We start from the raw sequence: 20,741 nt of genomic DNA on the forward strand, positions 1-20,741 counted from the left end.
CGCGGGGGGGGGGGGTCCTCGCTGCATCGGGGGGGGGGGGGGGGCGCCGCCCCCCTAGGAACGCCACTGGAGATCTTTCCTGGTCTGGTGAAAGCTTTGTCTCCTCTCTGTGTCACATACTATGTTAAATAACAAGAAAATAAACACAAAGAGCAATTAAAATTGAGAGATGGGAAAAGCTGAATTCTGAGCATCCTTAGATGAGAAAACCAGTGTTTTCCTTGAGCTGTACGTTTTGCTTGTCCTAGTTAATAACAGTGAAAGATTTTGATGAGTAACTAGTCCCTGTAACATGTGAAAGTTTGACTGAAGATGATTTTTGTGCCATGGCCAAGGCTTGATTACTTCCACTGCATAACCAGCATGATAATAAACAGAACTTTAGGAAAAACACCACCATATTAGTGAATTCCATGCATAAGCTGTACATAGTCTCAGTACAGGAATAGTAAGGGGGGGGGGGGGTGCTGTGGTAAAAATTGGGGCTGCATAGTTCCTCTCTGCTTTTAGGTTTTCAGGAAGAATGTTGCAGCACTTGCTTTACTGTTCCTAGTACCTCTCAGGCACATTTAACAGTGACCAGGGCTAGTGCTTTTTACTGGTATGGAATCGACTCCCTTTAGAGTTAAGACTGGAGCCTAATTTTAAACAATTTAAGACCAATTTGAAAACCCATTTTTGTAAGAAGACCTGGGGAATGATTTGAGTAATATTCTTGGGAGTCTCTGCTGGTGATTGGGGTGTGTATGGTCTTTTGAGTGTTCTTTCCTGTATATTTTTTTTAATTGTAAAACCACTTTGATTAAGAAAAGTGGTATATCAATACTATTAAACTATTAATCCTGAACTGCATATGACTTTTACCCTATTTTTCAAATACTGAATGAATTCTCTGCCTTTATTTTTGTGGCCCAGGTTCTGTTGTGGAGCATGCGTTCTTACACATTGATCCGAAAGCTAGAGGGACACCAGAGCACTGTCGTATCCTGTGACTTTTCACCAGACTCTGCCCTGCTCGCCACTGCATCTTATGATAGCTGTGTGATCATGTGGGATCCCTACACAGGAGACAAGCTCCGAGAATTCTGGTATGAAGATGAGTTAATGAGCTTGTAGTTGGAAGCCTGCTCAAGAATTTTCGCATCCTGTTCAAACTTCTTCTACTAACCTATAAATGTACTCACTCTGCTGCTCCCCAATATCTCTCCACACTCGTCCTTCCCTACACCCCTTCCCGTGCACTCCGTTCCATGGATAAATCCTTCTTATCTGTTCCCTTCTCCACTACTGCCAACTCCAGACTTCGCGCCTTCTGTCTCGCTGCACCCTACGCCTGGAATAAACTTCCTGAGCCCCTACGTCTTGCCCCATCCTTGGCCACCTTTAAATCTAGACTGAAAGCCCACCTCTTTAACATTGCTTTTGACTCGTAACCACTTGTAACCACTCGCCTCCACCTACTCTCCTCTCCTCCTTCCTGTACACATTAATTGATTTGATTACTTTATTTTTGTCTATTAGATTGTAAGCTCTTTGAGCAGGGACTGTCTTTCTTCTATGTTGTGCAGCGCTGCGTACGCCTTGTAGCGCTATAGAAATGCTAAATAGTAGTAGTAGTAGTAATTTTGATAAGTTGGCGCTCTGTTTTATGTAATAATGTCTGTCTGTGAAAGCACTACAGATCCAGAAAAGCCAGAAAGGAACTAAAGTGACCAAAATTCTATACTTTGTTTTCCTCATAGCTGAACTGAATTTGGAAGCTTAGAAGTTCAGATTTCTATTTGCTAGCAGAGACCCAGAGTACCATCAAAATAGAAATTAGTTTTTACTTTTAAAGAGATCTTGTCTAAGGTCTGGGGAGCACTAGGGAATAGCGATACATTCAGCCTTGCTTTCCAGCATTGATAAAGAAGGCTGAAAGAGAATTTAAAGAGAAACTTGCTAAACACACAAAACTCATAGTAATAACTTTTTGAGGTATATTAGAAGCAGAAAGCTTTTGAGGGAATCAGCACAAACACAGCAGTCATACTGATATTCTGAATAAATCGATAAAAAAGTGCTAGACCACTGTTCCTCAAACTTCACTGGCTACCCTTCAAAGCACGTATATCCTTCAAGATCTGCTCTCTAGCTCACAGGATAATCTTTGGCCTTGCACCAGAATACATGACAAACCTAATAGAACTACCTTGTGCAATGCAATTGAAGGCGCAAGAACCTACCTCTCTTCACTTCCCCAAATTCCAAGGCCTAAAATACAAATCTGCACACTCAACCATCTTCACATTCATTTGTCCCAAAGTCTGGAACACAATACCGAAAGTCCTAAAACACACTACCGACTACTTAACTTTTCGAAAACACTTGAAAGCCCACCTCTTCAGACAATCTTTCTTTGAAGATCCCGCACAGGCTAACTATTCAGCAATACAAAACACCACGAAACACGACCACTAACAGAAGAAATCAACAACACGTGTTAACTCCCAATGAAAATGTTACAAGCCTAACTATGTTAAACTGTAAACCACATTGAACCGACAACCTGATTGCAAAATGTGGGGGTAGAAATGCAGATATAAATAAATTAAGACGCGATCCTAGTAAAACAAAGATCTTATGGTTTAAAAGACCCGATGCAGACATGCCTTCATCACTCATATTAGTTGATGACAAGACATTCACTATAGAAATTGAATCTCATGTGTTAGGGGTCATATTGGAGTCATCGCTGTCCTATGGCCCTCAGGTTAATAATTTATGTGAAAAAACATTATTTAAATTGAGATAGTTGATTTTGATATGTTCATTTTCACTTCTTCTCGAGATGATGATTTTGCCTCATCTGGATTATTGCAATGTGCTTTATTTAAGGTTAAGCTCTAGACATCTTTAAAAAAAACTTGAGTTTATACAGAAAACTGCTCTGAGATTGATTTTTAAGTTTAAATCATTTTTATTCAAGACAAGTAAGAACAGTGATAGCGTTACAGGTAAATTGTCAATCAAAATGTCAATTTAACAATAAATCCCATCCAGCTCATCCCCTCCCAAGAAATTAGCAAGACTGGAAATCCAATGGCTTTGTTTCTTATGATCCTTGGCCAAATTATATGATCAATAGATTAAACAAAAAATAAAAATGAGGAGAGGGAACACGTAATGAGATCCCATCATTAATTTACAAAGTGTTTAGAACCTCACTGAGAGCTCGAGGAGGTAATGATTGGCTATTGGGTTCCCAAATTAAAATGAAATCTTTCTTCATCGAGGGGATTTTGAAATCGCATGTTTTTCTAGTAACATCAGTGAGTGCATTTTATTACGCCATGCCCAATAGGATGACGTATCACTTCAGTCCAGACTCAGTCTTACGGAGCAATTGTTTGCCACCGCTGTCCTGCAATGCAAAGACCTCAAAGTAATGTAGAAGAAACCCCAATGGCTACAGTGGGACCAGAGAAAGGAGAAGCTGACCTAAGTAAGAAACTATATCTTTCCAAAACCGTTGGATTCGCGGGCAGGCCCAAAAGACAATATAAAAGAAATTAGTGTCTAAATTGCACTTTAGGCATGTAGGTGAATCTACTCTTCCCGTTTTAAAAAGCTATGTTCTGGTCATAAGTACGTAAGTATTGCCATACTGGGAAAGAGAAGGGCGACGAAAATGATAAAGGGGATGGGACGACTTCCCTATGAGGAAAGGCTAAAGCGGCTAGGGCTCTTCAGCTTGGAGAAAAGGCGGCTGAGGGGAGATATGATAGAGAGGTCTATAAAATAATGAGTGGAGTTGAATGGGTAGATGTGAAGCGTCTGTTCACGCTGTCCAAAAATACTAGGACTAGGAGGCATGCGATGAAGCTACAAGGTAGTAAATTTAAAACAAATCTGAGAAACATTTTCTTCACTCAACGTATAATTAAACTCTGGAATTCGTTGCCAGAGAATGTGGTAAAGGCGGTTAGCTTAGCAGAGTTTTAAAAAGGTTTGTACGGCTTCCTAAAGGAAAAGTCCATAGACTGTTATTAAATGGACTTGGGGAAAATCCACTATTTCTGGGATAAGCAGTATAAAATGTTTTGTACTTTTTTGGGATCTTGCCAGGTATTTGTGACCTGGATTGGCCACTGTTGGAAACAGGATGCTGGGCTCGATGGACCTTTGGTCTTTCCCAGTATGGCAATACTTATGTACTTATGCAACTTGGGACTCATCAACCAATGTTGGTAGAAGACAGTTGGCCAGAATCTTGGCAAAAAGCTTGGTTTCAAAATTAAGAAGAGAAATAGGACGGTAAGAGGACAGGTGTAATGGATCTCTAACTGACTTTGACATAAATATCAGCTGTGCAGTCTTTGAGGAGTCGTGCATCCATTATGTGTGAGGATTGATTGGAGTTAAAAGCAGTTTATAGAATTCTTCTCAAAAACCATCTGGGCCTGGCACCTTACCTAAGGCGCTAGAGTTTATCGCAAATTGGATCTTATCCAAGGTAAAAGGTGCATTTAGCATATTGGTCTGGGAGGGACTTATACTAGGTAGGTCGAGATTACCCAAATAAAGCGATCCTGGCATATTATCAGTAGCACTATAAAGAGACTCAAACTATCGGCGAAAAATAGAATTAATTTCCGTATCAGAATGCGTTAAAGTCCCATTCGTTTGATATAACTGGGACACCTTCTTAGGGCCTTAATAGGCTTGCAATAGATTCGACATTAGTCTTCCACTCTTATTACCATGAAGGTTTAATTGATATTTATATTAAGTGAGCGATTTCACTGTCCACTGATGTATTAAGAACAGTCTGAGCTGTAAGTAAAAGAGTCCTATTATGAGCGGTGGGAGCCATAATTTTTGTACTGCAGTTTCCAGGCGAAGAATATGTTGATCACTCATTTTAAGTTTCCTTTTGCAATAATGTCTCCCCTCAGGACAGCCTTCACTGCATCCCAGAAAAGAGCAAGTCTGTCTAAATATTATGGATTGTGGAAATGGTATTCCTGCCACTTCCGATTCAGAAAATCTTGGAACTGTGAGTCAGTGTTTAAATCTAATGAAACCTCCATTGATAAGAACCAGGAGCATTCCCCCCCCCCCCCCCCCCCACTCGCAGTTGAAACCAAATTAAAGTATGATCTGAGACCCCATAGGGTCCAGTTTCTGCGTTGGGAATACTGGAGAATAAGTTTCTGGAAACCAGCTGATAGTCAACGAGGGCTTGAGTGGAGTGTGCACGGGATATATTTGTGTAATCTCGATCACCCGGGTGTAATGTACGCCAGAAATCAATGAGGTCTAATGCACTACACAGCAGAGGCAGCCCTTTGACTCAAATCGAGCTTCACTAGGTGAGTAGGACGTCAATCATTGGGTCATAAGCTACATTAAAATCACCCCCCAGGACCAAATTATCTGTGAAAGGAGAAAGGACCTTTATCAATTTGTGAAAAACTTGGTTATTGAAAACATTAGGCGCATAAAAGTTGCAGAACACAAATTTGTGGTGGGATATGTTAGCCTGAGCCAACACGCACCTGCATCAGCTCTCTGGGTCGTTCTATGTATTTGCACTTCTAGGTTTTTATGCAATGGAATTAATACTCCAGCCTTTCAGTTTAGCGCGGGTGATTCTACTATATGGCCAACCCACCATTTCCGAAACTTCTGATGTTCGGCTGAACTTAGGTGAGTTTCTTGTAGGAAGGCTACGTCGACCTTCTGTCGGTGGAGGGCTTGTAATATTTTTTGATGTTTAACAAGTGAGGTTACACCCCAACATTCCAAGGAGCAATGTCATGTAGTAAAACTACTAAATTACATGGCAGCCAAAAATGTGTATTTGGCAAGAGGCCATCCCAGCCAGCAGCCTCCACCACCAAACAGCAGCCCTGATCTCGGTGTGGGGAATCTTGCCAAAACACGACCTCCCGTCCATTCAAAGGACCTAAGTCACTTTGAGACACCCCCCCCCCCCACCCCAATACCTAGCAGAGAATAAGCATAAGTAATGATGTACTCCTAATTAACACAGGGAACGGATCAATATTGAGGGATTTTAATAGATCTAAAACAGATGTGAAACATTACAGCAGTTCCTATCCCTTAGCAATGTGTAAGGCTTAGTAATCCCTCTTAAGCGAACCAAAATAGTTTATGCAAAAAAGTGGCATGGCAAAGCTTTAGTTTTTAACCAACGAAAGAAAGAGAGAGAGAAAAAAAATAGAAATAAATAATAAACGTTCTTAGCAGTGGATATGCAGTAATCTGCCCTTCAATACAGGTTGTTCCAATTGCAATAAATTCTTATCCATATCTATGTAACAAGAGTTGTTGATTCTTTGAAGTTGCATCAGGTATGCAAACATCTTGACCATCCAGTCATGCGTTAAGAGAACTCAACAAAGCAAACTAAAGGTAATAAAGAATTAACCATACAAGATGTTCAACTTTTCAAAGCATCCAAGAACCAACTTAATAATATAAGTACAACAATCGATGTTAAGCTGCACATTCCATGAATGGTGGCTTTTCAATGTGTAAGTGACTGCAGCTGATAAGGAGTTTTTGCGAATAATCTTCCTTTGCCTTCATGTGTCAAATGTGTGCGTCCCTGAGGCGGCTGAACATTGAGCAAGAGAAAGATGAAATCAACCATTGTATATCATCCAAGCGTGATCCAGAAAGTCATAAGGTCCGGATCTGTCTTCCTTGAGTCTCCAACATGGTTATGTGTAAATAATCAGCACTATAGTAGCCAAAAAAACACATTCATTAGAAAGGTTGGGTAAATTTTCTTGTAGGCACTTTGGGTGCCATAATTTGAGAACAAAAATATCCATCTGGTCATCTAGATTCCTCAGCTGCCTCAGGCAGTTTCTGGGAAAAAGACAGGGCCTCCTCTGCTGACAGGAAAAAGTATGGCTTACCTTCCTTCATGATTTGCAGCTTAGCTGGATATTGTAAAGCGAATGGCATTTTTTTTTGCATGAAGAAGTGAACACACTGTATTGCAGAATTTGTTTTTTCACCGAGACAGCTGCCGAAAAATTCTGGAAACATAGGATTTTATGGTCATCATATTGAGGGGCCCTTTTGACTAAGTGGCCCGTTGAATTTCCTGTTTGCGGGTAAAATTTAAAACTTTAAATATTATCATGCGGGGTCGGGTCTCTGTATCACGCAAGGGCCCTAGGCAGTGTGCTCTCTCAATCCACAGCGGGCCTAATTCTGGCAGTAGTTGTAATGACTGTGAGAGCCAGCGTTCCAGAAAGGCTCTGAGATCCACTTCTCTGATCGCCTCCGGTAGTCCCACCAAGCGTAGATTATCCCAGCGCGACCTATTTTCCATGTTGTCTATTTTCTCCTCCAGTTTGGTGATCGGGTGTTTATCACTTGCTGTTGATTTTCCTGTCTGTGTATGGAATCCTCCACATCCAATAGACGTTGCTGGTAGGATTGAAGGTCACATTGCAACGCCCCTAACTTATCAATTGAGTTGAGCTTATCCACAATCTGCTGCATTTTCTGGTCAAATGTGGTTTCTGAGAGAGCCCGAATCTCCTGAGTTATCTCTGTTGTCCAGGCGAAGCTGATAGTCGAAGGGCCCAACAAGTCATCCTCCTCCATCTTGGGTTCTGCCGTTCGCCCACAAATCCACTCTTGCTGCTGTATTTTTGAGGTCATATTGACATTTTTTGGAAGTTTCATACCACAAATTGAAAGCTAGTAGCTTCTCTCAGGTATTGAAGTAGTGCAAAGCAAGAAGATGGTCTTGGGAGGGTTTAAAAAAAAAATTTATACAGAAAAGGTCAGGGAGCTTGCCTCACCAACATCCACTTCCTATCTCGGCATCACATGACTTCTCCGAGATTGATTTGTAAAGTAAACAAGTTTACTAGCGTCTCTTTGCTTATGGTAAGGCTACATTGGCTTCCAGTAGCTGAAGATATTTTATTTAAGGCACACTGCATATTACATTATAGCTATGGTTCCATTTCTAAGCTGTTAACATGATTTCTAGAAATTTGTTTGGGCATTCCTCTAGACTGTTTTTTTGAGAATAATCAATACCATTTTTTCTGTTGTTGCTATTCCTGTATGGAATGCTCTTCTATAGGTTATTCGAGTTGAGCCAAACTATATCTGAATTGTTGCAAGAAGCTTAAACACACTTTTTTGAACAAGAACTAATTTTCTCTTGATTAATTATGTTGAACTAATATGTTGAATTTCTGTTGTTGTTCCTGTTCACTTTGTATTGTCCTTTTTACCTGTACACCACATTGAACCCTAATTTAGGGGAAACAGTGGTTTAGAAGTTTTGATTGACATTGATATGGAGGAACTGGAAGACGTACTGAGCCAAATCGGCAAGTTAAAGAGTAGTAAATCACGTGGACCAGATGGTATACACCCCAGAATACCGAAAGAACTCAAACATGAAACTGCTTATCTGTAACCTGCCATGGTTCCTGAAGATTGGAGAGTGGCCAACGTAATGCCAATTTTTTAAAAGAATTCTAGGGGTGATCCAGGAAATTACAGACCTGTAAGCCTGATGTCAGTGAGGGTCAAGGGTTTTGAATTTGATATACTGCTTTTCTATAGTGTAAAAGTGGCAGGCAAAATGATAGAAACTATTATAAAGGATAAAATTACCAAACACATAGATAAACCTGTCAACAAGTATTCAGCCAAAGGAAATCTTTTCTCATCAATTTGCTTCTTTTCTTTGAAGGAGTGAATAAACTTGGATAAGGGAGAGCTGGTTGATGTAGTGTATCTACATTTTTAGAAGGCATTTGACAGAGGCCCTCTTGAGAGACTCCTGAGAAGATTAAAGAGCTATGGAATAGGAGGCAATGTCTTTTTGTGGATTGGGAGCGGGTTAAAAGAGAAAACAGAGTACAGTTAAATGGCTATCTCTTTCAGTGGAGAAAGGTGAATAGTGGAGTGCTGCAAGGATCTGTAGTGGGACCAGGGCTTTTTACTATATTTATGAATGATTTGGAAGTGGGAATGACGAGTTAGGTGATTTAAATTTGCAGAGGACAAAAACTTTACAGAGTTGTTAAATTGCATGCGAACTGTGAGAAGTTGCAGAAAGATATTTGGAACTGGGCATGGAAATGGCAAATGAAATTTAATGTGGACAAATGCATAGTGATGAACATTGGGAAGAATAATCCATCTCATAGTTAAATGATGCTGGGTTCCACATTAGGTGTCACCACCCAAGAGGAAGGGCTGTAGGTGTCTTCATGGACAATACGTTGAAATCTTATGCTTTGTGGGTGGCAGTGCTAGCCAAAAAAAGCAAACAGAATGCTAGGAATTATTGGAAAAGGAATTAAAAATAAGACCAAAAAATATTATATCCTCTGAATCGCTCAATTTTGCAACCTTAGCGTATTGTATGCAGTTCTGGTCACCATATCTTAAAAAAGATATAACAGAATTAGAAAAAGTTCATAGAAGGGTGACCAAAATGATTAAGGTAATGGAACTCCTCTCATATGAGGAAATGCTTAAGTGGTTAGTGATCTTCAGTTTAAAGAAGAGACGGTTGGAGGGAGGATATGATAGAGGTCTACAAAACTTTGACCAGAGTAGAACAGATGAACATGAATCGCTTTGTTTACTCTTTCAAAAAGTACCAAGACTAGGGGACACTCCATGAAGTTACATAGTAATACTGTTTTAAATTGGGGAAAATATATATTTTTTTTTGCTCAACGATTAGTTAAGCTCTGGAACTTATTGCTGGAGGATGTGGTTACAGTAGTTAGCTTATCTGGGTTTAAGAAAGGTTTCCTGAAGAAAAAGTCCATAATCTGCTAATATTCTGCCTTCTCGAGTTTGTTGTACCAACAAATTTTCCCACCTTCCAGAATTAAAAAACAAACAAGCAACCCCCCCCCCCAAAAAAAAAAACAAAAAAAAAACTGCTCCAGTGAAACTTCTTGCCTAAGCCCAACCAATCAGGTTTGATAACCCACTATATAAATCCAAAATGTAGACTACGTAGCACAATGGCTGAAATGTTGGTTCCACTTACTTAGATGTGGCAAGACCCAGCCAGCTGCAACCAGAGTCCACTTTAACATCTGCCAAAGTGATCCTGGTTGTTAAAAGCTCATGCCTCGATAAATTGGTTAGTGTAATGTGCCACCTGCCAAATCAGGGATTTACACCAGTGATGGAACATTTTAGCAGCAACAGGAGTGACTGGGATGGAAAAACAGTTTTACCATTAGTTAAGTAACATAAGCCAGTTTCTGGTGTTAGTACTTCAGAAGTATGTAAGCGGTGCCCTCCACTTTTACCTACACATGCATAACTGGAATGTTTCTTGCTGTTTTATTCTAGCCATATTTCCCTCCTCCCTGCCCTGGATTACAGCACCAGTGATGACCATCTGAGGTCCCTCAGGTCCCTCTGCTTCTCCCCGGAAGGGTTGTACCTTGCAACAGTGGCAGATGACAGGTGATGATAATAAAAGTTGAAATGACCTCTAGTGGGGTAGGTGCTGTGGAGTTCTTGCATCCCATCTGCATATTCTTTCTAGCATTCTCTGAGGTGACTCCTGGGTCCACCTTGATCCACTCAGGTTCCAGGTGTTGTGCGACATGAGGTGCACAAAACATTTTATGTACAGGTTTTTATTTTTCTTTCTCCTATTCCCAGTGGCTCCAGTACAGTTCTTTTTCTTAATACTGACTTCTCATATTGACTTTTCCCAGTATCTATTTCCATCTGAAACCACTGCTGACAACAGGACCACATTGCCCACCTTCTGCTTTCATCATTTCACCATCCCATTTGTCTTCTCCTTTCTCAGCTTCAACATTTTCTTCCTTTCATTCAACCATCTCTTTTCTGTCTGAGTTCATCTCATCATCTTTGCTGTCATCATGCCTCTCCTACACTTCTCTGTACTCTTTCTCCTCGTGTTCTCTGCTGGGGGTATCAATCCCAATCCTGATCCTCCAAATCAGCTCTCATCCCTCGTGCAGGTCACACCACAGTGTCTCCAATCTTATTTCTTTTCCTCTCCTTTCTCCTTCTCTGCCTTTCTCATGTACCCTGTGGAATGCCTCCTCTGTCTCCGTCAAGCTTGCCTACGTCCACGACCTCTCTATCTCTTGTACTCTCCATGCACTTGCACTGACTCAGACCTGGCTTTGCCCTGAAGACTCTGCTTCAGCTGCTGCCCAGTGTCATGGAGGTTACCTTTTCTCCCATACACCTCGCCTGGTTGGCCGCAGAGGGTGGTGGTGGTGGGCTGCTACTCTCGCTCTCTTGTAGATTTCAACCTCTTCTTCCATCTGAGTCTCGCTTCTTTTCTTCCTTTGAAGCATCCATCTATTCACTCCTCTATCTCTGAGTAGCAGTCGTTTCTCAACCCCCTGATAAATCCCTTTCTTCCTTTCTCAGTGACATTGACTCCTGGCTTTCTCGAATCTTTATCTCTTTCCCTCATTCTTGGGGATTTTAACATTCGTTCATGCTAATAACCCCTCTGACTATTATACCTCTCAGTTTCTTGCTTTAACATCCTCTTTCAATCTTCAACTGTGCTGCACTACTCCTGCTCATCAGAATAGCCACTGTCTTCATCTTGTCTTCTCCAACTGATCATTCTGCAATTTCTGCACCTCTGTTCTTCCCATCTTTGACCAACTGATAACTTTCAAACTTAATCACCCTCCCCCTCCTAGTCCCTTCCAATCTCCACCAATACATTTAGGAATCCTCAGGTTATTGACCCTTGCACTCTTTCCCCCAGTGTTTCATCCCTCTTCCCAACCACTGTTATCCAAGTCTGTCAATCAGGCAGTCTCTTCCTATAGTACTATTTTCTCCTCTACTCTTGCTTGGCATTACGGAATTTAAAGGGGGTTTGCACAGATTCCTGAGGGAAAAGTCCATTGAACATTATTAAATTTTTTTTGGGGGGGGGGTGGGGGTTTGCCGGGCTCTTGAAGCCTGGATTGGCCACTGTCAGAGACAGGATGCTGGGCTTGATGGACCCTTGGTCTTTTCCCAGTATGGCGGTGCTTATGTACTTATGTAAGACTTGCCAAATCCCAGCCTTGGCTGACCTCTGTAATCTACTACCTATGTTCCTGTGCCCGATCTGCTGAACACCTTTGGCTAAAATTCTGTACCCATGCTGACTTCCTTTCAATCTGCTCTTTCACACTTACCAAGCGAGACTACTTCATCCATTTGACAAATTCTCTTGGCTCAAACCCTCGATGTCTCTTTGTCACATTAAACTCTTACTGAAAGTGCCTTCACCTCCAACCCCTCCCACTCTTTCACTTTCTCCCCAGGCTATGGCTGAGAACGTTCATGAGAAGTTTTACAAGATTAACCTTGATTTTTCAGCCAAATCACCTCCACCTTTCTTTTCCCCCTGTCAACCCTCCTTCAACCCCTTCCACCTTTTCTGGAATCACTGAAGTAGAAACTGCATATTTTCTTTCCTACTCCAAACTGACTACCTGTTCCTCTGATCCTGTTCCTACCCATCTACTCATCACTCTCTCTCCTACTATCATCCCTTCTATCTATCATATCCTCAATCTTTCCCTTTCCACTGCAACTGTTCCTGATGCCTTCAAACATGCCGTAGTTACACCATTCCTCAAAAAACCTTCATTGGACCCGTCCTGCCCTTCCAACTATTTCCCCATCTCCCTCCTCCCTTTCTTATCTAAGCTACATGAACGTGCTGTTCACAGCCATTGTTGACTTTTTTTCATCTCGTGATCCATTTCTTTTGCCATCTCATTCAACTGAAACAGCCCTTGCTAAAGTCTCCAATGACCTGTTCTATCCTTTACTTCATTTGGTATTTCTAGACTGCTTGTGCCTTGGTAAGTTCTAAGCGGTTTTACATAGTGGGAACCAGGGGCATATCTGAGGTTCGGCGGTAGGGGGGGCAGGGGCTAGAGTGAGGGGGCACATTATAGCCCCCCCTACCGCCGTCAGCCCCCCCCTACCGCTGTCAACCCCCCCCCCCCCCATCGCCGTTAACACTCCCTCCCTCCCCTGCCTACCGCCGTCACCTACCCTGAGGTCCGCTTCCTCTGGCTTTTTAAAATATTGCTTCAGCTGGCGGGGGACCCCAACCCCCCGCCAGCCCAGCCGCGATCTTTAACTTTTTCATCCTCGTCGTGCAGCGCGCTGTGAAAGCTGCATGCATCTTTAGATCCAGTTGGATGGAGTCTGTCTGATGTCGCGGCTGGGCTGGCGGGGGGTTGGGGTCCCTCGCCAGCTGAAGCAATATTTTAAAAAGCCGGAGGAAGCGGACCTCGGGGTAGGTGATGGCGGTAGGCGAGGGAGGGAGGGTTAATGGCGGTAGGGGGGTCCGGGGCAAAATCTGCGGGGGCCCAGGCCCCTGTGGCCCCACGCAGATACGCCCCTGGTGGGAACTGGGTACAAGGGCGGGACCGAGACAATACCTTGGGACTTAAAGTAGATATTATTGTCATGGATATTAATTACAATGGAACAGCTAGATATTTCAGTAGATCAGCTAGACATTGTGAAGTGGCTAACCTAGGAATCTTTTAAAAAGTTGTTTTTACATGTTTTCTGAATTGTCCATAGTCATGTAAGTAGATCAGGTTTAGGTTCAAGTCCTTCCATATTCTGGGGGCTTGGTATGCTATAAGTTGCTCATAGATAACTCATCTTTCTCCATCTGTGTCCTGCTTTTGACAGTGTTGATCACCCCGTACTCCTTGGTACGCTGTCCTCACTTGGATTTCGGACTATTCTTTCTTGGTTTTCTTCTAATCTCTTCCATCACACTTCTAGTGTATGCTCTGGTGGATCCTCCTCCACTTTTGTCCATTCTCTTGGTGCTCTTATCTCTTCCCATGGTTTTCAGTATTACCTTTATTCTGATGACTCAAGATCTACCTCTCCACACCAGAAATTTCAGCAGGAATCCAGGCCCAAGTCTCAGCCTGCTTGTCTGACATTGCTACCTGGATGTGTCACAGTCATTTGAAAATAAACATAGCTAGACTGAGCTTCTTATCTTTCCCCCTAAACCCACCTCTCCTCTTCCCCCATTCTTTATTCTGTGGATAGTAATACTCTCATCCTCCCTGTCTCATCAGCTCACAAGCTTGGGGTTACCTTTCCTGGTTCTCTTCCTACCTCTCCCTCCGCACCTTTAGTGTTCACTCTGGTGGATCCTCTTCTACTTCTATCCCTCTGCCTGTCGGCGTACCTCAGGGTTCTGTTCTTGGTCCCCTCCTGTTTTCTATCTACACTTCTTCCCTTGGTTCATTAATCTCATCCCATGGCTTTTCCTACCATCTCTATGCTGATGACTCCCAAATCTACCTTTCTACCCCTGATATCTCACCTTGTATCCAAACCAAAGTTTCAGCATGCTTGTCTGACATTGCTGTCTGGATGTCTCAACGCCACCTAAAATTAAATATGACCAAAACCGAGCTTCTCATTTCCCCCCCCAAACCCACCTCCCCGCTCCCCCCGTTTTCTATTTCTGTTGATGGCTCTCTCATTCTCCCTGTCTCCTCAGCTCGAAACCTTGGGGTCATCTTTGACTCTTCTCTCTCCTTCTCTGCTCATATCCAGCAGATTGCCAAGACCTGTCGTTTCTTTCTTTACAACATCCGTAAAATCCACCCCTTTTTTTCCGAGCACTCTACCAAAACCCTCATCCACACCCTTGTCACCTCTCGTTTAGACTACTGCAATCTGCTTTTTGCTGGCCTCCCACTTAGTCACCTCTCCCCTCTCCAGTCGGTTCAAAACTCTGTTGCCCGTCTCATCTTCCGCCAGGGTCGCTTTACTCATACTACCCCTCTCCTCAAGACCCTTCACTGGCTCCCTATCCGTTTTCGCATCCTGTTCAAACTTCTTCTACTAACCTATAAATGTACTCACTCTGCTGCTACCCAGTATCTCTCCACACTCATCCTTCCCTACACCCCTTCCCGTGCACTCCGCTCCATGGATAAATCCTTCTTATCTGTTCCTTTCTCCACTACTGCCAACTCCAGACTTCGCGCCTTCTGTCTCGCTGCACCCTACACCTGGAATAAACTTCCTGAGGCCCTACGTCTTGCCCCATCCTTGGCCACCTTTAAATCTAGACTGAAAGCCCACCTCTTTAACATTGCTTTTGACTCGTGACCACTTGTAACCACTCGCCTCCACCTACCCTCCTCTCTTCCTTCCTGTTCACATTAATTGATTTGATTTGCTTACTTTATTTATTTTTTGTCTATTAGATTGTAAGCTCTTTGAGCAGGGACTGTCTTTCTTCTATGTTTGTGCAGCGCTGCGTATGCCTTGTAGCGCTATAGAAATGCTAAATAGTAGTAGTAGTAGTCCTCTCTTTCTCTGCAGATATGTGACAGACTACTAAAACCTGTCATTTCTTTCTCTATAATATCACCAAAATTAATGCGTTCCTTTCTGAGCACGCTACCAAAACTCTTATCCACACTCTTATCACCTCTCACTTAGACTACTGCAACTTGCTTCTCACAGGTCTCCTGCTAAGCCATCTCTGTCCCCTTCAGTTCGTTCAAAGTTCTACTGCACAACTTATATTCCGCCAGTGTCACTACATTACTACTACTACTATTTGACATTTATAGAGCGCTACTAGGATTACGCAGCGCTGTACAATAAAGAATGACGGTCCCTGCTCAAAGGAGCTTACAATCTAGAGGACAAGACGGACAAGGAGAGCAGACAAGCAATAATTGGAGTAGACAATCAATAGTTGGAACAGTCTAGGTTACTAGGTACAATGTTAGGTTCCGAAAGCGACATTGAAGAGGTGGGTTTTGAGTAGAGATTTGAAGATGGACAGTGAGGGTGCTTGGCGTATGGGCACAGGGAGTCTATTCCAGGCATAGGGTGAGGCGAGGTAGAAAGGGTCCTCTCTTCAGGTCACTTCAGGTTCCCTATCTGTTTCTACATACAGTTCAAACTCCTCTTACTGACTTACAAGTACATTCACTCTGCAGCTCCTCAGGACCTCTCCACTCTTATCGCTCCCTGGGAACTCCTTTCATGGGGTAAATCTCTGTATCCTTCTCCTCCACTGCGACCTCCAGACTCCGTTCTTTTTATCTTGCTGCCCCATATGCCTGGAATAGACTTCCTGAATCGGTACGACAAGCTCCGTCTCTGGCCGTCTTCAAATCTAGGCTAAAGCCCACCTTTTTGAGGCTACTTTTAACTCCTTATTCCTATTCACTTGTTCAGTACCCGTGTCTGTTTTATCATTCCCACCTTAAGTAATTCCCTTATCCATTATTTGTCCTGGACCGTCTCTTACATGTTTAGTGTACAGCACTGTGTATGTCTGGTAGCACTATAGAAATAAGTAGTAACATAGTAAATGACGGCAGAAAAAGACCTGCATGGTCCATCCAGTCTGCCCAACAAGATAAACTCATATGTGCTACTTTTTGTGTATACCTTACCTTGATTTGTACCTGTCCTTTTCAGGGCACAGACCGTGTAAGTCTGCCCAGCACTATCCCCGCCTCCCAGCCACCAGCCCCGCCTCCCACCACCGGCTCTGGCACAGACCGTATAAGTCTGCCCAGCACTATCCCCACCTCCCGCCACCGGCTCTGCCACCCAATCTCGGCTAAGCTCCTTAGGATCCATTCCTTCTGAATAGGATTTCTTTGTTTATCTCACGCATGTTTGAATTCTGTTATCGTTTTCATTTCCACCACCTCCCACGGGAGGGCATTCCAAGCATCCACTACTCTCTCCGTGAAAAAATACTTCCTGACATTTTTCTTGAGTCTGCCCCCCTTCAATCTCATTTCATGTCCTCTAGTTCTACCGCCTTCCCATCTCCAGAAAAGGTTCATTTGCGGATTAATACCTTTCAAATATTTGAACGTCTGTATCATATCACCCCTGTTTCTCCTTTCTTCCAGAGTATACATGTTCAGGTCATCAAGTCTCTGCTCAAACGTCTTGTAATGCAAATCCCATACCATTCTCGTAGCTTTTCTTTGCACCGCTTCAATTCTTTTTACATCCTTAACAAGATACGGCCTCCAAAACTGAACACAATACTCCAGGTGGGGCCTCACCAACGACTTATACAGGGGCATCAACACCCCCTTTCTTCTGCTGGTCACACCTCTCTCTATACAGCCTAACAACCTTCTAGCTACGGCCACCGCCTTGTCACACTGTTTCGTCGCCTTCAAATCCTCAGATACTATCACCCCAAATTCCCTCTCCCCGTCCGTTCCTATCAGACTCTCCCCGCCTAACACATACGTCTCCCGAGGATTTCTATTCCCTAAGTGCATCACTTTGCATTTCTTCGCATTGAATTTTAATTGCCAAACCTTAGACCATTCTTCTAGCTTCCTCAGATCCTTTTTCATGTTTTCCACTCCCTCCCGGGTGTCCACTCACCCTGTAGTTGTAGTAGTGTCATTTTCATAGTTCTGTTACCTCTTTCTGCTAGTGTGTGAATCCCATATGGAAAGAACCTGACACTTTTATGTTTTAATTTGTTTATTAATTTACAAAACAGTAACATATGTTTTAACAAATCATCTTGAATCAGGGCATATCACTATACCAACTAAACAAAAAAACACGAGGGCCTTGTTTATTTTTTATAGCACCCCTAAACAGGTATAACACCTCTACCCCAGTAAAGAGCCTTACATTTAGTATGGTGGCTTCCTTTTCCTCCAGCTCAGTGTGGAGCTGCTGTGTTCTGGATCTTGATACTACTGAGGTTTATTCCATGTCCTGTAAAGAGCACATTGAGGCTCCCGCAGGGAGCAGTTTTCACATTGAGCTGTTTCTGAGTCAGATACATGGGGGCATGGGATATACAGCTAGCATGTTGCAGATTCTTCATTCCGCCTTATCTCCATTCAGGTTCCTGAGGATCTGGGCATTGGAGCTTAAAGCTCCAGTTGCTTTTGCACCTGTAACCAATGGCCTTTGCTGCACGTACTTTCCAAGAGGCGGCATCATTGCAACAGGGTGAGTATCTATCACCATCAACCACCCGCTGACGAGCCTGCAGAAATCTTCTGCTGGCATCTAATGGGGATCTTTCTGGTATATTAGTCATGAGCGACATGGAAGACGTTGTCAGGATATAGGTATTTACTCTTTCTAGTAGTAGGACTACATGAAGCTAACTGCTAGTAGACTTAACAAAGAAATTCTAGAAAGTCTTATTTTAGTTGCTATATAATTAAACAATGAAATTTGTTGCCAGAGAATATGGCAAGGCTAGCAATTCAGCTGTATTTAAAAAATCTTTGGTTTATTAACCATTATTTAACCAGATAGTCTTAAATGTCTCCATCTTGTGCTTTGGGGAGTGAGCAACATGAAATGGGCTTTCTTATTTGGGATCTGCTAGGTGTCCGGGTGACCCAGCCTGGCCACTGTTAGAGACAGGATGTTTAGGCTTGATAGTCTATTAGTCTGACCCAACTTGGCTATTGGTGTTACCAGGGAAGAATGCTAGGAAAATGAGCCAAATTTCTTCTTTTTTTTTTTTCCTTCTCTCTCCCATTTTGCCAGATTCTGGCTTTGATATCTGTTTGAATGCCATGAGCCTTTATTTATGGAAAGCGGCTCTTTAACAATTAGTATTGAGAGTGTCTTTTGACTGGTGGATACTGGTGCATTATGCAGAGTAGAGAATGCAGACAGGACCAGGGTCTTTTAATGCAGTAATCTAAGGACACCCAGGGTAGGAAAGCATCTCTGGGCACTTTCTAATGGTTAGTCAGAATCCTAGCTACATTTCAAATACTCCAAAGCCTTTCTCAATGGCTCTTCCTATCTGGCTGTCATCAGGGAACCACCATGAACAGTTTCCTGTATTTATGCTGCTTTTTCCCTTTGGCCACATTCCAGGCATTGTTGCCGAGACACACAGAGCAGGACATAGTTGCCCGAGCAAAGACTAAAGATGTTAGGGCTCTCCACGTTGGAGAAGAGACAGCTGAGAGGGAATATGATAGAGGTCTACAAAAGTCTGAGTGGAGTAGAACAGGTAAATGTGAATTGATTGTTCACTCTTTCACAAAAGTACTAAGACTAGGGAACACTCAATGAAGTTACATGGAAATACTTTTAAAACGAATAGGAGGAAATATGTTTTTCACTCAGTGAGTAGTTAAGCTCTGGATTTTGTTGCTGGAGAATGTGGGAACAGCAGTTACCTTTTCTGGGTTTAAATTAAAACATCTGGACAAAACTCCATAATCTGTTACTAAGGCAGACATGGGGAAAGTGAATCTTAATACTCTTTGGGATTCTGCCAGATACTTGTGACCTGGATTGACCACTATTGGAAGCAGAGTACTTGGGCTAGATGGACCATCGATCTGACCCAGTACAGCAACTCTTATGCATTTATGCCTCCAAAACTATGGCCAGTGCAGATCTTTGGACAGAAAATTATTTATTTAAAACATTTATATGTCGCTGTTTACAATGCCAAACAAGATGAATACCTGGTTCCCTTCCAGGTCTACTGACCCATAAAGGAGGTGGTAGGGGTAGTAGACATTTTGTCTCAGTTATGCCACTTACATGTCTGAGCAAATCCATTTTAAGAATCCCTGGGTCTAGATGATCTTCGTCAGTTCTGCTCATTGATCAAAGCAGGTTTTCTTCTGGTGTTGTGACTAATGCTCTATTTCTTGTAGGACAAGAGATGGTCATGTTCAATTCTGGACAGCTCCCCGCATCCTGTCTTCCCTGAAGCACCAGTGTCGCCAAGCACTGCGCTGTTTTCTAACTACCTACCAAGTCCTAGCACTTCCTATTCCCAGGAAGATGCAGGAGTTCCTCACTTACCAAACTTTTTAACTCAGGTGCGCAGACAGCAAGGCAGTTTCCGAAGACAAAGACATGAATGTAGGCTACATGGCCGCAGTGGAACTGGAGAACCGCAGGGACCAGCAATGACTAAATTGAGCTGCTTTATTTAAATCCTGTAAGATGACCATTATGTGCTCTCCTTGCTTTAAACAGAAAAACACATATACATGCAAAATTCTGTATTTACTTGGAGGGCTCTGAATAATGTCTTAATTGGTGAGGGAAAAAATAGCTCCTGTTTTAATCAACCAAATGAACTGATGGACCTGGGTGGACTACTTTTCAGATAGCACTTGTTATGTAGGTGGGATTGTCTCCTTCTTCTCCTGTGAAAACAGCAGGAGTGCAGATGAACAGTCATGGACCAGGATCCTCTATTTGCTCCTCTCTTGGAAGAGTCAGTCTTCTGGGTCGTGATTCTTCGAGGGGCACAAATTGCTGACAGCTCAGCTGAAGTTGTTAGTCACTACACTAAGAAAACCAAAATTGCCAGGGCAATGTTGCTTATCAGGTTACTAGGACAGTTTAAAAAATCTTTATTTTTACAACACAAAAGATAAATAAGGATCCGTTGTCTTGATCATACCCTGTAAGGTAAAAGCCCTTTTGGATTTCATCTTGTCTAGCTGGGCACAGATTCTCAGGGAAAAGGCGTTGGGCTTGGTCCTTATTGTTTAATGATGATACATGTCTGCGAGTAACCTGTGAAATAAGTGATACAATTGGTCACTTTCCAACTGTGAGTTAAGGAAAAATGTTTTCATTGTTCTAGAAATTCCTCAGAAGTAGTTTTTGCATTCAGTGTTTTATTCTTGATCTTGGCATTGATC

The 20,741-nt window shown here is 42.7% G+C and overlaps 1 protein-coding gene across 3 annotated transcripts in view; it reads left to right on the forward strand.

The window, feature by feature from the left end:
• LOC115479546 (WD repeat and SOCS box-containing protein 2-like) overlaps positions 1-20,061 on the forward strand; it is a 77,659-nt gene extending 57,598 nt beyond the window's left edge. For all 3 annotated transcript variants that reach the window (XM_030217507.1, XM_030217506.1, XM_030217508.1), the window contains 4 exons: positions 916-1,088; positions 10,375-10,491; positions 17,941-18,048; positions 19,737-20,061. In XM_030217507.1, coding sequence (XP_030073367.1) covers positions 916-1,088; positions 10,375-10,491; positions 17,941-18,048; positions 19,737-19,899 — 561 coding nt within the window. In that variant the 3' untranslated portion in view covers positions 19,900-20,061. The remainder of the gene's footprint in view (positions 1-915; positions 1,089-10,374; positions 10,492-17,940; positions 18,049-19,736) is intronic.
• Positions 20,062-20,741: the final 680 nt, after the last annotated feature.

The sequence above is a fragment of the Microcaecilia unicolor genome, chromosome 11 (assembly GCF_901765095.1).
Source record: "Microcaecilia unicolor chromosome 11, aMicUni1.1, whole genome shotgun sequence".
NCBI lineage: Eukaryota > Metazoa > Chordata > Amphibia > Gymnophiona > Siphonopidae > Microcaecilia > Microcaecilia unicolor.